At 32.8% G+C, this 18649-nt stretch overlaps 1 protein-coding gene and 1 non-coding gene across 2 annotated transcripts; one reads left to right on the top strand and one right to left on the bottom strand.

The window, feature by feature from the left end:
* Positions 1959-2032, top strand: TRNAV-AAC. The gene has a single exon. It is a non-coding gene; the product is annotated as a tRNA-Val (tRNA).
* Positions 3158-5217, bottom strand: LOC105163480 (probable indole-3-pyruvate monooxygenase YUCCA5). Its single transcript, XM_011081838.2, has 3 exons — positions 4260-5217; positions 3795-4166; positions 3158-3675 (listed from the first exon to the last, which is right to left on the bottom strand). The coding sequence occupies exons 1-3, from the start codon at positions 5094-5096 to the stop codon at positions 3451-3453; spliced, it is 1434 nt and encodes a 477-aa protein (XP_011080140.1). The 5' UTR covers positions 5097-5217; the 3' UTR covers positions 3158-3450.

Raw genomic sequence — 18649 nt, 5'->3', positions numbered from 1 at the left:
GGTGGAGATCTGATGATCAGTCTCAACTCTCCAGGTCAATTCATGCATCTTCCCCACCTTGCAATTTTGATTCCTCTAATGGCATCAGATCATTATACCTGAAAATGCCTTAATTCTTGCAGAAACCCCCCTGCCAATAATGCAATGACAGTGTTATAATTGGATTAAAATTTTAACCTGCTTTTTGAATTCTTTCTAACATGTATGTATAGCTGACTGAGATAAGAATCAAACACCTGTGAGTGAGAAAGGACATGGAGCATCTCCAGCTCATGTGTTGCATAGGTTGTCTAGTTCATGGAAACCAAGAACTTGGATTTGGATGTTACCCAATCTATTGTTGCTTTCATATGATTAGATTAGATGTATGTGTATAAGACATCAACGTCTCATTTCTGACAAGCCCAGCTTCTGTGTTTTTCCAACATCTCAACTCATTACATTGATCAAGTATTTGTTATTGCTTCACATGATTCATGTAATTAGGTCAAAGTGCAATTATATAATGAGTTTCCAAGAAAAGAAATATTTTGTAACGGTGTTTGATGATAATAATGGGTTTAGTTCTTGAGACACTGTTGTAAAATATGTGTTAGAACAACCAAAAAGTCAAGCACAAGACACGTACATTTGGAAATGTTGTTTATCATGTCTACGGCCGATGAGTTTCTCAATTACACTAGACGATTGTTAGGAAATCGTTTTGACATATTGTGAATGTGTCTGAAAGAAGGAACTTGTTTTGATCATGAACATATGTAGAAAAGCAATGTTGTGATAGGTGGATTGCATACTAGTTACTACAACCTAAAACAAGCCCACTATTCTAGAAAGGGTCATCCAACATCCAACATCCAACTCTACGTAATTATTGTGTGTCAAATGAAAATTTTTTATTCAAATTAAATTTGGTCGAATCAAATCAATCACAAGTTAAGTATGATATACTTGATATGTGATTCGTCACTTTTTTGAAATTATACACCAATTACACCGAAGTGTATTGTACTTACCATATAATTGGCTCAAATCAATTAAACTTGATCTGGACTATTATTTCCCAGGACGGAGACAGACACAAACTGCAGACTGGACCCAAGAATTCCCAGGAGGAACAAACCTAAGAAGTGCAAGTCCATGTGGTGTTCTGCAAACATGGGCTGGGGATGTCCGAAGGAGCAGCAGACACCAGAGCCAAAGTAGAGAAAGGACAGAGAATTGAAGGCAAATGTGAAGTCAGAGGGGTTTTGGGTCATTCTTGATTCATGGCATGGGAGAACCATGTGGGTTGTTTTTCACTTAGGTTGTGTCTTGAGAAGATTGAGGAGTAAATGATGTCTGTGGCTGTGCACTTGTTTGAGTGCAGTGGATAGAATTTTGTATGTTAACATGTTTGAGTTTTTGCTATTCAGTCACGTTGCTGTCTGAGCTCTGAAAGTGATGGTGAGTGTGTACTATCATCTCATATTGAATGAAAACCACAGATCTGATTAACGTGTAAGATTTTCAATTAAAATGAAGATAATTCATGTAAGAATATCCGATTGAGATGAAAAAGTACAGGGTAGAACTCAAAATGGATGCAAAATTTAGAGTAATTAGAACCCTTAATGGTGATGGAACGTAATCTTTTTCATCGACTAGATACATGCAAATGATTGATTCGGTGATGGACCACTAAAATGGAAAATTTGGTAATTACGTTCCGATTTTGTTCTCATGGTAATTACGCTTCTATGACAACAACATTATTAATTATTAGTTGTTATATCTTTTTTGCAGTATGGTCCTTTTTTGTTTAGAGGAAAGTTGTAAGCAAGTGATGTTAAGGCTCTTTTGGTCATTAAAAATTGAAAATGAAAACACAAACAAATAGGTGCAAAACTAGCCGCTTATCTATATTTATTAGATACATCTTACCCAATAGAGATCAAAAAGAAACAGACAAATAACACAAAGGTGTCGTGGTGTAGTTGGTTATCACGTCAGTCTAACACACTGAAGGTCTCCGGTTCGAGTCCGGGCGACGCCATTTTTTGAAAGATTTCTCCTTCCTGTTCTCTCTGTATTCTCTTGTTTTTTTTTTTGGAAATAATTTTGTAAATAAAGAGAGATCCCACGTATTGAAATTTGAAATTCGAAAAAATGGGATTCTGTTTTCAAATGCATACAAAATCCAGCTAGTTCCATATGGGCCATTTCAGTTTCAAATTTCAACACTGTTTTTGAGTGCTTTTGAACTGTATCTGAAGAGCAACAGCGCTTTACGGAGAATATTAGGCTGACTGTAATTTTTACTCATCGTCATGCTTTACAGAGAAGAGTTAACTGTAAATTCCCACCATGCCTAGAGAATTATGAATCTTATCCATGTGCTTCTCAGCACAGAATGCTTCATATTAAATTCATTTCAGATAGTCAAACTCAAAAAATAATAATAACGTGAATCAAGATTTTTCCACACAACAGATGAAATCTGTTGTTACAAATCACATTGAAGAGTAATGTAAAAATCACTTCACAACTTGCATGTTTGAAGAGTAAATGAGTTTACTTTTCAAGTTTTTTGTCCGACTGCTAAGGTTGACGTCTTATGTTACTGCAAGCATGAGATCATGAATTCGAATCTCGTCTGGGTAAAATAGGTCTAGGTTTATGTAAATTTGTTATTTTATCGTCATTTGTAAACTGAAGAGTATATTCTTTTATAATGAAAAGTAAATGATTTTCGCTGTCATTAGGGGACGCGTTATCTTGATCAAAGTAGAACTTAGAATGAAAATGATGTGAAAGAACAAGCACTAATTGCACAGCCCATTCAGATGATGTTAGATGTGCAAGTTGGTGATAAAATGCTGGACCATCTTTCCTTTCTGGAAAAGTGTGGTTCTTGGATGGGGAATGAAAATAATGAAGGAGGAATAGTAATGTTTCCCTAAACATGGTTACAACTTTTTTATGTGAATGACCAGTATTTGAAGGGAATTTTCCAGTTGAAAACAACTGCACTGTAGAGACATTCCTCCTGTTCGATGAGTCGATCTTATCAGGGAATAGCCGGTGATAGTCGCTTGATGGTAAACAAACAGTCGTTTTCGATAGAAAAGGGATAAGTCAAATAGCTGTCTAATGCAGTAGAAGATTACAAGATCAGGAATGGAGAAAAAGGGACTTTTTTTCATTGCAAATTGATCAGTCACAATTGTACATCTCTTTCTACAACAGTCAGTAGTAAAAATGGAGAGGAAAAAAGCCTCATCATCCTCAGTATGGAAAATGCCCAACAATTCAAAATTTGGGCTTTTTATGGAGAGGGCTGGTCTCTATGCTATCTGCTTTTCTTTGTATGATTTTTACGTTGTTCTGTATAATTTGTGTATAAGGTTTTGACAAAATTTACAAGGAAAGAATAGAAGCTGTGCAAGAACTTTGAGGCCCCCCTTTTTGTGATCAGAAGGTCGAAATGCATCTTCTGTGAGTGGGGACTTTCTGCTTTTTCTGCTTCAAATCATCCTTCCAAACTTTGGCAATATCTTGTGATATTTTCATGGCATCAGCAGATGCACCAGACAGCCCTCTCCTTGTGAATCCAACGGCGTAGAGTCCAGCCTTTCCTTTCCACCCGTTTGGGAACGGAGCGTTGGGGAAGCCATTCTTGGAGAAGAATTCAGTTTCCTGTACATAACCAATCAAGAACACATCAGTCTTGTATTCAAGTAAGAACATCAAGAACAGCTTCTGTTCCTTTTAACTAGTGATCTACATTTTTATAAGAATTGGAACCATCGTCTCACCTGCAGCCAGTAAGGTACATTGCTGCGGTATCCAGTTGCCAACACGACTGAATCGATTTCAAGCTTTTCGCCGTTAACAAGCTCCACCATACCACAAGAAAACCTCCTGATTCCGGGCACCACTTGAATTTCCCTGGATCTGATCTTTTCAAGTGCACCAATGTCTAGAACAGGGGTTTTTCCTTGAGTGTTCTTCAGCTCCAATGGGCCGGTCGACGGCCTCTTCAGCCCGTATTTCTGAATGTTTCCAAGAATCATCCATGCCAACACCAGCATAATCTTGTCCACAAGCCACAATGGTAGCCATTTTAGCATGAACATCGCCAACTCAAATGTTGACTTCCCAAATATCTCTCTTGGCAATACATGAACCTGAAATAGCAAAGGGCAATCCCATTAGCACCTAAACTCTTTGGTTACTAAAAACTCTTTAAATCAAATTCTGTAATTTATACAAATACTTACCGAGCTTCGAACAACCATAGCAGGCTTAGCCTCATGGTTGCAAAGATCAAGAGAGACTTCCATGCCTGAATTCCCACACCCCACAACAAGAACTTTCTTTCCCTTGTAATTCTCACCAGACTTGTAATCACAAGCATGGATCACTTCTCCACCAAACTCCTTCAACCCGTCAATTTCCGGGACCACACGCTCCGCATTTTCGCCGGTCGCCACCACAAGCCACTGGCAGATGTACTCAACTTCAGAACCGTCGGGAGAAACAGTCTTCACCCTCCACAAACGGCACACTTGGTCGTACTTAGCCGACTGCACGCACTCGTTGAACTGCGGGTTGATGTCGAAGTGCCTGGCGTACGACTCCAGGTACTCGATGAATTGCCTCTTGGTGGGATACTCAGGGTAGTGATCAGGGAACGGGAATTTGGGCAGCTGGCAAAACTGTTTAGGCAGATGAAGCTTCAAGCGATCATAAGTCCGCTTTTGCCACAGAGACGCAATGCAATCCGCTCTCTCAAGAACCACGAATGGCACGCCCTGTTCCCTCAGTCCTGCTGCCACCGCCAGTCCCGACGGCCCAGCTCCGACAATGACAGGCCCATTCACCCAAACACATCTGCGGGAAAACATATCAGTATCTGCAAAACTAAACATTCTTGCTGTCGAAAATGTAGGTTCAGAAGGGTACGATTCTTGGTTTTGTTTACAGGAATTTGCAAATTTCAGTGCAAGAAAGAAGATGTTGTAAGAGAGAGAGAGAGAGAGTTGTTGAAGTTTGTTCGGAATGAGGGAGATGGTGGATTGGAGGGGCTTTAAATAGAGGAAGTACCGATGACTCATGAAAGGCGCATGTGACGGCTGGTGGGAATTAATGACTTCTTCAATGGCCCCATCCCCAAATCATAACACAAAGTCTCCCTCTATTATTTTAATTATGCAATTCATTAAAGAATCATAGTGGGGTTAATTTTATTTTTTTAAGATTACTTTTTTTCCTTTTGTGGGTATTCCAAATTATGATTTTATTTAATACTCTGAATTACGAAACTCACCAGAAAAATGATTCTTATATTTATTCTGTTTTCCTATTGTTCATTTCTGTTGCTTTTTTGAATAATAACTTCAACAAAGATACCAAAAACTGCAACTTGATTTGAGATAACACCATATGTTTGTGTCAATCATCGCCCATTATTACAAAACGGGTGATAAGCACTGTCGTCTTGCTTCTTAATCAGTTCTTTAATGTCTTTTTCTGAAACGTTATGTAATGAAATGGAGACCAAACTGTGTATATTTTAATAATATATCGATTCAATCAATACATAATTACGACTAACAATAATAACATATTCCATAAGATAAATACTAACACATTCGATATATGATCTCAAATTTGTCGCCGGAACTTCAGTCTTATATTTGGTGGGTGTGTATTTTTTTATAAATAGTGAAGGTGAAATGTCATCATCATCTGATTCTGATGGGCCCATCAATATCCAATAGGAAACTGGGGAAAAATCTCATAAGGCATAATGTAATGCTAACCTGGCAGTAGCAAAAGCTGAGTAGGATGAGTGACCGGGTGACCACGTGGAGTGGAAGCCCCAAATTGAGCGTGGCGAGTAACGTCACCCACTCCTTGTTGGACCCCCACATCCGGATTGTGAAGTGCGGCCCACAAAGCCCATCCCTGCCAACTCATGGTTCACATTACGTGGGTGCCCCTGCGGGCCCCACCTATTTTTGTCCAAATATTAATTAATTTGATTACTACTTTGGATAAAAATCTCCCAATCACCCCTTCCTAACTACCAAAATTATATTTTCTAAAATTATGTAGAAAATAATAGGTTCAATTTTTAATTTTATTTATGCTTAGGTATGCTGTGCTTAAAATTATTATTTAAAGAATGAAATTCCAATCAATAGTGATAATTGTGGAAGCACAATTTAAAACTATTAAATAATAAAATCCCTAAATGTCAATGTAAGAAATATAATACTTCGGTCAATTATTATGTAAAAAAGAAAAAAGAATGTGCCCAATACAAATTAAGAATGATTCTACCACTGCCATTAATTGACATTGTTTCTGCAAGCATGATCATAACATTATTCGATTCAAATTTTAAAATATTGACATAAATAACTGAATTGGCTCGATAAATCTATGGTAGACTAGCTAGTGATCATACACTTGCCACAAAATGCATAGCTAGAAAGCTCTAATTGCACTTTATCCAACATTAAGTATTGTGTAATAATTTAAAACTTGACACATGTCCTCTTGGTAAGAAAGTAAAGCCTTAGCAAAGTTGTAGCTATTATCATGCTGTAATGATGATTAGGGTGTACTTTGCTAGGGGTTTAGGATCTTACTTGTGTGTTAATTATAGGTTCGATTAATCTAATTAATCAGTACGTATAGGTATATATATAGGGTTTGAGAAATTAAATAAATTAAAAGGATTAAAGGATGGTGCGCACCCACCCACTTGGAGTGTGAATCCATGTGAATGAAACCTTGGTTTTCATGGAATTCTCTCTTCTTTTTATGAGAAAAGATTGTGAGCTATGAGCTTGCCATTTGTAATGCTATATTTGTTTTTGTTTCCCTATAAAAATAAAATAATTTTATATTTTTTTATAACAATATTCCATGAGGAAGAATGTGAAAGATTTATTTTTTTTTGAATTTGTAAATACATATCGCTTATGAATTTATTTCCTTGGATAAATAGTAGAGACCTCGACACGTCTTTATTATCGATCATCATGAAATATTATTAGATTGATTCAGTATCTTAATTATAATATAATAAATCAATAATATCATGATAATTATTTATATAGGTAAGCGTCTTATATTGGTTATATACGATAAATTTCAGTGGCTTATAAGTCCCAAGGCCTTATATTCCTAGCGAGGTGTTTTTTTAAGATAAAACGATAAATAAGTTCATACAAAATTAGAATGAATAATATCTCATACAACGGAAAGCTGATCATGTCGCAATTCGACGTGAATTATAATTAGAGAGAGAGAGAGGGAGAGGGAGAGGGGTTTTTTGAAATTAGAAATTGATGATACTGGGCATGCATGATTTGATAGGAATGTGAGTTGTATTTCTTTAGACTTGGTTTTTATTTATATTTTGCTTTTGGGTGCAGTGTGCTCCACAGCCAGGTTGTGAATATGAGCTCTTCTTTCTGGACCTTCCTAGCTAGGGTTTTCACCCCATACTTTCTCTACCTGCCCCCCCCATGTGTGTGTGCTGTGTGTGTTTGATTAAAGTATGAAAAGGGTTTGTGAAGTGTGTAATGAGGTGCAATCACGCGTGACTCATAAAGTTTATTGGGAAGGAATTCGATGATTTTTTGGAGATTAGTGGGACGTAGGTATAAAAGAGTGTAGTTCGTGGAAGCTTATAGCTTTTGGGGGATTAATCTTTAAGCTTGGTAGCGTAGAAGAAAGTTCGTGATTGATACTGCAGCGGTGGAGATTATGGCTTTTTTTAGGAATGTTTGGGAGGAAAATTCGACGTGGGACTGCTTCACTTCCCATTTAATTTATTAGTACAAAATAAATTAAATCAAAGACAAACCATTTACGTGGATCCGAAATTCTTTTCAAATTAATTATTATAAAATTATTTCTTGTTTGTGAATTGTTGATATTTATTTGGAGATATCTGTGTATATATAACAAACTTAATTAATTTATATTTGGTGTAGTAATAAAGTTAATTTTGAAAGAATGAAGTAATTATGTATATAGTAATGAGGAAGAAATTAATGAAGTAATTATTGGGGTTTGAAGGAAGACGAAAGTTGGTAGCAAAGAGGTTGTTGGAATGTTTTGGACACAGTTACTTACACTAATACTCTCACCCTCATTTTTAAATCCCTTTATGCACCTTCCAATCATACTTTGCCACGTACTCCCAATGACTATAATCAATCACTTTTAAAGATTTTTTCCCACCAAAAATCATGGTCTTCTGACGTGGCCTCTCCGTCCTCCACTGGTCAACTACAGGGAATATTTCCTCTAAACAATATTAATTAAAATCATTGTAATAATTTTGCAGAATATACAATATGGTATTAAATTATGGGGTTAGGTTCAATATTATGATTGCAAGAGGGACCTTTCAGATTTTACTTATATATTTATTTTCAAACTTCTGTTTACCTCTCTCTCTCTCTCTCTCTCTCTCACACACACACACACACACATATGTATATATATATTACATTAATAAATCATTTTTCAACCCATTTTCCATTTATTTCATATGTATAAGTTTATTTTCTTTTTTATTTGTGTAATTAATCTATCTTTAGACATATATAAGTAGGGTATTTTTTTATTGCATAAATTTTGTCTCCATATAATATTATTGGTTTTTTTTAATCAGATACGATATTCTCGATTCTTGAACTTAAATTTTTTTGACTCGACATAGAATTTTAAATTAAAGTTTAAAAGTGACAACTTAATGTACATATGGTCACATTTTTCCCTAAAAAATAGTGGTCAATGGTTAGTAATTTTAAACAATTACTTTAATATAAAAAATTTCATCTAAAAAAACTGAGTCATGATTCAAATTAACAAGCACACATATTATATATATTGATGTGGTCTTCTCATCTGAAGAGTTCGTTCTTGAAAAAGCAATTTGCTGCAAGAAGATATATATGTTTTGAGGGTTTATAAGCCGCTCAAATTCACTGTTTGCAATCAATATGGGACGTGTGACGGCACATCACATTTGCAATAAGGAATGGGTTGTGATTAGATAGTAATGATAGTTTAAGAGCGATAATTAAGGCACATGGCAGTAAGAAAGAAATGAAAAAAATAGAGTGAAAAAATCTTTGGAAATCTAACCTGTTACATTCGAAATATAGGAAGATTTTGGTAGATCCGTAGTATTTAAAGGTTCTCTCTTTCGTTATCTACACTGACTCATCACTAAATCTTGGAATATCATATAAAAATTTCCCCCAATTATGAGAGAATATTATTTAATTAATTGGCACTTTCCATAAGTTTGCCAAGATTTTATGTAGTGGAGCAAACCCCTAATATTCCTCCATATCATCAATTTCTATTTCTTTTTGTTCTTTTCTGCACCACTTTATATTTCATTTAATTGCTGTAAAACAACTCAACTCCCTCACCAAGATTTTATTCACCTACAATTATGCATTTTTAAAAAAAAAAAAAAAGCTTCAATCATTCTTGAAAATTTGATCAAATCCCATGTGGCCCTTTAATTTCTCACCTCTTTTTAATTATAACACTAATTCAATATTATTCAAGATTTTCTTGGATTCATATACATATATATCTAAAAAGTTTTTATGAAAATTAGGGATCTAACGATGTATAAATCCTGAAACTTTCTTGTAATTTAACGGACGTATTGAAGGACAATTCATGAAGTTTCGACTTATAAATCAGACAATGCTTCACGTAAAGTGTTAGATTAGATGGACAAGTGCTCAACACATAATCTAACATTGTTTCTAGGAGCGAGCCCGTGTGCTCTTCCCTCGTCTGAAAAACTTATGACTGTGAGTTTGTATATAAACCCTAAAATTTCTATGTTCTTAATAAAATGTCTTTTTTAGAATAAATTTTTAAAATTTAAGCTAGACCCAAAAATACATTACTTAAAATGCATTCAATTAAAATAAAAGAATACACACCACACTTATCTATATATATATTGTTGATGAGAATTGAGGATCCCAAATTCTTGTTAAGCCCACATGGCAAAGGAACATGGACTAATACATTTTTTTTTTTTTTGTATAAATAATAAATCAAACTTTTAGTAGTCTCAATAATAGAGTGCTTAATTAATGATGTTGGGGAATTAACCCTACTTTAATGAATGTCATACAGTAATTAGGTGTAGATTAACTAACATGGTTGGGAATGTGGATGACCTCATTATCCTTAGGTTAAATTACATCAGCACTTTTGAGATTTAACATAATTATAAGTACAACAAACCCTGTTAGATAAAAAATTACATTTACCCTTCTTGAGGTTTGTTCCCCCTTACATTTAACTTCACCGGTAGGGTTTCGGTGAATTTATCACATGTTATTTCCAAAAAATCCTTAGTAAAAAGTTTGACTATGATTTGACTAATTTTTCAAATATTATAGTCTCACATACTTTGTACTTAAATGTAATTTTAGTTTTTTGCTAAATTAGCCGTTTTTGTTCATTAAATATTGCGGGAATTATCTTATATATTAGGGTGAATTACATCCACACCCCCTGAAATTTAATATATTTATACATTTTATCTAACAAGAATATATTTATAATTATACTAAACTTTAGAGGGTGGGGATGTAATTCACTCTTTATATAAAATAATTCAGGCAATATGTAATGGACAAAAACGGCTAATTTTAACAAAAAAAAAATTGCATTTAAGTATAAAGTTGATAAAATTAAAGTCAAACTTTTTATTAGGGATATTTTAAGAATAATATGTAATAAATTTATCGAAACCCCTATTGATAGAGTTAAATGTAAGATGAAACAAATTTTAAAGAGGGTAAATATAATTTGTTATCTAACAAAAATATATTTATAATTTTATGTCAAATCTGAGGGATGTTGATGTAATTTTCCCTTACCATTAATCCCAGTACTTCCATTTATTACCACCAACTCCAACGCCAATGTCGGGTCGGTATAAAAACGGTTGGATCAATAGAAGTAGTCATCCAAATACCATGTTAGAAGCATTGCATTTGCATATGTATGAAACGGTCAGGTTCTTGCATGTGCCACTCCCTAATCACTATTTTAATCACAATTTCATACCTTAATTCTTGTCTTTAATCAAGGTGCCGCCCCCCATCCACCCTTTTAATTACCTCACACACACACACACACACATCTCTCTCTCTCTCTTCATTAATACTTCAATTATAACTCTATTTTAATATTCCAAGTGGGACTTAATTAATTAATTACTCCTAATTATTAACTAATTAATTAATATTTTGGAATTGCTTAGGGTCTACATATATATGATGAATTAGGGGGTAAATGGTATTTTACCCCTTGTGTTTCTCAAAGAGCATATAGCCCCTCTATGTTTTTTCTTTTTTTTTAAAAAAATGGGCACATTTCCCCATATTTTCTCTCCCTTTTTGGTCGAAATTAATATTTAATTTATACTTATATTGTTCCTTATTAATATTGGTTTATATCCTATGCTTTTTTGAAGCGAAATGAAATATAAAATAACAATTAAAATTCAATGGACTTAGAGAAAATTATTTACTGTTACATTTAGGTATGAAATTATTTAAGACTTTGTTTATTTGTCATTTTATATTCGATCATGAGATTGTTACCTTATCAATTGACCTGATCGTTGGAGTGCCAATGCTGGAATCGATCGAACACTCTGATTTTGTGTTTGCATATATGTTGGTCGATTGGATCTTGCTTAGGACATGACCCATGCCATATGAGTGCAGCATACGATCAATATGCTATGCTTTTTCTAAGCAAAATTAAATATAAAAATAGAATAAAAATTGAACCGATTAAAGGAAAACATTTACTATTACATTTATGTATGAAATTATTCAGAAACCATTGTTTAATTGCCACTTTATATTCGACCATAAGACCGTGACCTCCTTAACTAATTTGATTGTCAAAGTGTTCGTGTCGAGGTCAATCCGACACTCTAATTTGGTGTTTTAAGGTTGTTCGATTGAATCTTAATTACTTTAGTACGTGACTTGTACCAAACAACCTCAACATACGGCCAATATGCTATGCTTTTCTTTAAGTGAATAATGAAATATAAAATTACAATAAAAATCAGAATCGATCGAAAGAGAACGTTCAAGGATAGTCAAGAAATGCCTAAGCGAGATAATAAATTCTACCAATAAACACCTTATTATTATGTATCATATATTTTATTTTTATTTTTACATATAACTAAGACATTCTAACTAGATATATTATAATATATATGATTTAGTTAATCAAAGAGTTGCAATTAATGAAGAACAAAAAAGTGATGAGAATGAATGGGTAGGATGAGATGCATGCATTTTACGTCCACCAATCACTCCCTTTTTCATTTTCCCCATGCTTTCATCCCCTTCGAGATGCTAAGACATGCATGCCCTAACCAGTAACCACCCCCTTCTCTTCCTTCAAAAACTACACATTTTTCAAAACCCCCTATATTATTTTAATTTTAAATTCCCCCACAATTCTTGAAATTCATAATAATTATTAATGCGGCTTGCGATTCAACATGTATTGTCCGCTCCAAGTACTTTGTATGAAATGAGTCTCGTAATTTTGTCCTATAAAGATGCTTGCTTCGCTCAAATTCCCCATTTACAACTGATATGTACGCTTGCCCACTTACATAAAAAAAAAAATTCGAGATTTTGTTTTTAGTTATTTTTTTATAATATTATAATAAATTTTAAATATGAATTATTATTCAAAATCTTTTCTCAAAATTCTTGCAATAGCCTGATTCAGGTATGAGTAGGAGAGTGTATTAGGGTTGCACATGGGCTATGTTTTATGTTTGCTTAACACATAATTAGTGAATTGAATTGAACCGCCCCTTAATTAAAATTGACATAATTTACACACACTACTCTCGTAGTAATTGCAGTAGTGCATGCATGTGTTAGATCTGACCTTCCCTCCCATCAACTTCTTATTCTTTGTTAACGTAGTTCGAACTCATGATTTTTTTTTTTTTAATATATATGGTTTAACGAACACAGTCAACGGAGTATTTAAAATATATATATGATCAACTAACATTGAGTGCTCGATCGTTATTTTTTTTCTAGAAATTTCTCAAGTGTATATCCGAATGATGTGTACTTATAACGACAATTAAAATAATCAATTGATCATAAATATAAATTATAAAATATAATTTCGCCCAAATTCTGGAGCAGTAAGGGCAAAAATGTTAATTTTTTTTTATATAATGCTGAGTGCAAAAGGGATCAAGCCTGCAACACGAATAAATTGTTGGGAGAGTCGAGATCAGGTTCTCAGTTAAACTCCTTCGACGATCAAATTGAAATAAGGAATAATAATATATTACTAAAACAAATAATTATAAAGAGAAAGTATGAACTTTTGCAATTTTTTTATAATTTTTTTTAGTGAAAATTGAGTAATTGTTTGTATAATTTGAATTTGTCATTTTCTAATTCATTTTTCTTCTTTTTGTATGTATACATAATTAGCATAAAAATAGCCGTTGGTCTTCCTTTTCTTCTTCTTCTTCTTGTTATTATTAATTAGCTCTCCATAAATGCAATATTTGACTACATATATAATTACATAACTAATCACATTTTATTATATTTTATTGATCATGACCAAATATATATATATATATACATACAGACCACTAATTAGCTAAATTATTTAGTCAAATGGGGTGTTTATTACAGTTAATTAATTAATTCCCAGCTTAATATGGAATATATATATATATGATATATGGTGAGTGTGCCCAGGTGGATACATTAGTCATTCATAAAATATTTAATTAATTTCATTATAATATAAATGTAATTAAGTAGATAATTAGTACTACAACTGTGAGCAAATATTTAATTTAAATTAGCCCCAAGAACATGCTTATATATATAGAAAGAGAGTTAGTTAGTTTTTGATTAATTAATATATATATATATATATTAAATGGAAATAGAAGAGTAGGTATATGGGTAGGGTTTGATCTTGAATTACAGTTGACCATGGAATTGAATTTGATGTTGTGGAACAACACATGACACCACATGCCTTCCCCGTTTTCACCTCTATTTCATCCCAATATTAATTACCCCTTAATCCATCTATATTTTAATTACTCTAACTATTAATTAAATCAATCAAACACCTCTCTCTCCCCCCTCTCTCTCTCTCTCTCTATATATATATATATATATTGATTAATCAACATAATTATATGTAATTAATTATCTCTCTCTCTCTCTCTCTCTCTCTCTCTCTATATATATATATATATATACTGAACTTACATGTGAAATAAATAAATCTAATTATAATATACACATTAATATATATATATATATATATATAGGGTGGTCTTCAACTTCATGCATGACTAACCTACCTCCAATTAATTTTGATGGTGGATTATATATATATAGAGAGAGAGATTAATTAATGGGTTCAAGGAATAATGCCATGATATCTTTTTTTTACCTGATTTTGACCCAAAATTTGCAACTTGGACCAATTGCCTAATTATCACATTCTTCCACTTCATTAATTTTTTTCCTACCTTATAATATATATATATATACATACATTCATCTTCATCATTTAATGATTGAAATCATCATATTAGAATCTTTTAATTTCACCTACTCCTCCTATCCCTTAATTTTGGAAATTTTAGTTCGGACCAACCAACCCGCATAGCAACATGTGATTGATGTACAGTTTAAAAAAAGTTACAAAACAACATGCATGATAAGTGCAATGCCACTTGCAATATGATTAAGCTAACTACTATGGCCAAATCTAATTTCAGTAAACAATTAATATTTGATATGGGCAAACGTCCTATTTGATTGTAAACGAAGGAGTTTAGAAACTCCAAAGCTTCCTCTCTATAGAGAAGTGCGATTGTTCTATGAAGCTATAACTCATATAACAGAGCATCAATTGAATAACAAGTCGTATCAGACATAAATGTAAAAATAAAAAAAATCTAGATCCTGTTTAAAGAAAACGATTGTCGCTAGTCTAGGTAGAGTCGCATTTGTCTCGTAGTTGGGAGCAATGCAGATGAATTTGGAGTTGATAAAATGGGTAGTTATTTAATGTTAAACGCGTAAGCCTCAAATAGCATATGTTGTTGGTATTTATTTATAGTATATATTATAGGAACTTAGGTGGGTTTTGGCGTTTTTCGGGGCTGAAACGCGACTCTGCCTACACGGATTTGCCACCCCCGGAACAGTTTGGGGTTTCAAAAGTGCGTTTGACTCATAAAACGGCGCTTTTCTGACAACCTGTTCATACAGCGATTTTATTTGTTTAATTTTTTTCTTTCCAGATAATAACCAAAAAGCAACAGAATCTATGAAGGAAAAAGCGTCATTTGGCAAACACGAAATTGCCTATTTTAGGTGTTGATTAATAATTTTGTATGAGGAACTTTAAATAGATCTAACTTGGCGTTGCATTCACCGCCCTTATGATATATTGATGATTGAAAAATTTATAATGTAACTGATTTATTCAATAAAATAAAAAAAATACTCTTCTTAATTTCGATTTCAATGGGAGCAAATTTATCAGTTCTTGATTAGTAGAACGAGGAACTTTGGACCAAAAATAAACACTAGAAGCTTCCTATAAAAAGGGTATTTTGAACCGTTGCAATAATTTAGTTATTATTCAATATCGATAATAATTAAATAAAAAATTTAAAACGTTAAGTGGAAACTCAGATACAAAATGCTACAAACCATCATTCTTGATTTTTATTTTATGCTTGAACAAAACTAGCTATATGCCAACATCATTATTCTCAATCAAAAATCCTATAATATAGAAAATTCATCGCATGCATCGATTTCAACATAAAACCCTAATTACAAAATCGAGATTTGATTTCTAATATTTTGGAACCTTCTCAACTAATAGTACACTCATCTATATCCATCCATCAATCCCAATCCCAATCCCATGGATAAGAGCAATCTTGAAAATATTGGCATGGTCCATACCCTAGAGAATTAACAACATCAACACCACATATTAATGACTCACATAATTTTACTATTATTTTTCAAAGTAGTAGAAATTTCATTCTTGGTGCCCAAAATAGGTAGGTAACACTGATCCTATCACACCACAATTAAATTGCAACTATGAAATTGACTAACTTGGACTTCTTCCTATGGCTCTCAATCATCTTCATTCTTCAATCTTGATCCACCCCCAACTACAAAATAACTCAACTGGGATTTTGCCAGTTACAGATGAAATTAATATTTATAATATGGTTGAAAGTTTTATCTGTTGTATTAAGTTGTGTCAATAAGTCCAAAATAACCTGAGCAGCCTAAAAAATTTAATTTTAAAAAAAAAATCCTATAAAATACTTAATAAATTATTTAAAAATACATATGTGTGTGAATATATATATATATATATATATATATAATATTTTTTTAACCCAATTAAAGAGTGATGGGCCCAACAAGCGCAGGTGTATTGGTACAATATCCAATTGCCAAGTGGAAGAGCCCAAATATGACTTGTACATTGCACATTGGACCAATTACAGCTTCTAACATATGACTCAGTCTCGTGTAATTCAATCCCCTTACCCACTTGGGAGGCTGCTCATAAATTTCAAACTCAATACCTACATAATTTCTGAATTCCCAATCTATATTTTTTTTCATGTATGTTTGTATTATTTTATTATATATATTAATTGACTGTTCTATGGAATATAAAGTTTTATAAAGGTGAAAAATATACGATTAGCTATATGTAGATTGTCGTATTTTATCAAGTGGAATATTTTATGTCGAGAATATATTTACTTTTTACATATTGATGGCTTGGAGAGTAATTTGAAATAAGCACGAAAAAATAACTATTGGTAATGTTATGGTGTCAAAACAAGACGAACTCTTGACAAAAATGAAAGAAGAAAAATGCTCGTTTTTATCAAGCCCAACGTTTTATGTCGAACAATTTGTTTTTTTTTCCTAATTGTTTGTATGTCCTTGTTCTTACATTCATGATGGTCTAGAATGTAAACAAAAAAATAAAATATTATCAGAGTCCATCTCAAGCACGTTGTCGTGTGAACATAAAGCAAATTCTTGATAATAATGGAGAAGGAAAAATTGATGTTCGTTCTATGTCGACAATCTGATTCATTTCAATTGTTTCTCTTACATTCTTAATAAAAAAAACGAAAAGTGATCAATCGTGGCACTCCACATCGGTCATCGACAACATTATCGCGTCAAAATAATGCAAATTGTTGACAAAAACGCAAGAGAAAAATGTCACAATCTGCAGAAGTGGACAGGGTATGCGAGTGGGTGCAGTGTTAGAGTTAGATGAAAATAGGGAAGAATTAGGAGTGGTCCAGTGGGGCAGAGTGAACACAAATGCGAAATGGTCCCATAGGCATAGTGAAGAATAGGGGATGGGGTGAAGGCCCCCAATTAGAGCGGGTTCATGTGATTTCCCTCAAGGACTGGTCCATTTCATTATCTGCCCCCAAAACTGCTCTCAACTTCAGATACTAATGCTCATTGTTCATTCATTGCAGCCCTAAGTCAAATTTGTCCACATGACAAAATTAGACCATTTTTTGAGAGTTTCATGGAAGCTCTCCATAATATTTTGGGGGAAATTAAGGTTTTTTTAGAAAAATAAAAATTACAAAAAACAGATAATCTTTTGCATTTTTTGGGGGTTGATTACACTTCGACCTCCTCAAAGTATGTGAAATTTATATCTCTCAAGAATTTTGAAATTGCACTTGCACCCCCATCTAGAATTCTCCGTTACAACCGTACCCTTCCTTTTAATATTTGGATGAAAAATACAGACGTCAACAAAAATATATATTAACTTTCAATTTTACATCTCTTTTAATATTTAGTATAATTCATTGACAAAAGATACTCTAATAATATTTTTGTACTTAAAAGAGGTATATAAAGTCAAATGAATATAAATGTAAAAAATCATTTTCATCACATAAAAGTTTGTTTATTTCACTGAGCTAAGCGTTTTTTTTCAAAACTCTAATAGAAAGTGTTTAAGTATAGTTAGAGAATTCTTAAAGGAAGTGTAAGTATAATTTCAAAGTTTTTTGGAATTTTTTTTTTTCACATTTTCGTAAGAATCTAATTTTAATTAATTTTTCTTTCTTTTTTTTATTTGAAAATTTTTTGAGGATTGGTTACAAGGGGAAAATGTATGAGCATATATTTCGAGGAAATATTGAGAAAATTATTTTTATTTAATTTTTTGGCACAAGTTATTTTCCAAAAAGAATATATAGTTAAAAAGAAACTAACTTCAAAATTTAATATCAATAAATTAAAAAAAAAAATCATGTCAGACAACAAGAACAATGTCTATTAAGGGACAAATTTTTTTAATTAAAAAAAAAAAACCTTTGATGAACTTTCTTAGCTATAACAATTTATTTTTCTCCATGTGCTGCTCACACATTCAACTCAATCAAAGTGTGGAACAGCCCAACGATTTGATCTCAAAATTTCAATGATGTGTTCGAATTCGGGTGTGTGCATAAAAG

This window comes from Sesamum indicum, linkage group LG6, assembly GCF_000512975.1.
Source record: "Sesamum indicum cultivar Zhongzhi No. 13 linkage group LG6, S_indicum_v1.0, whole genome shotgun sequence".
Taxonomy (NCBI): Eukaryota; Viridiplantae; Streptophyta; class Magnoliopsida; order Lamiales; family Pedaliaceae; genus Sesamum; species Sesamum indicum.
Note: the sequence above shows the minus strand (reverse complement) of the source record. Positions and strands in the feature narration are given on the sequence as shown.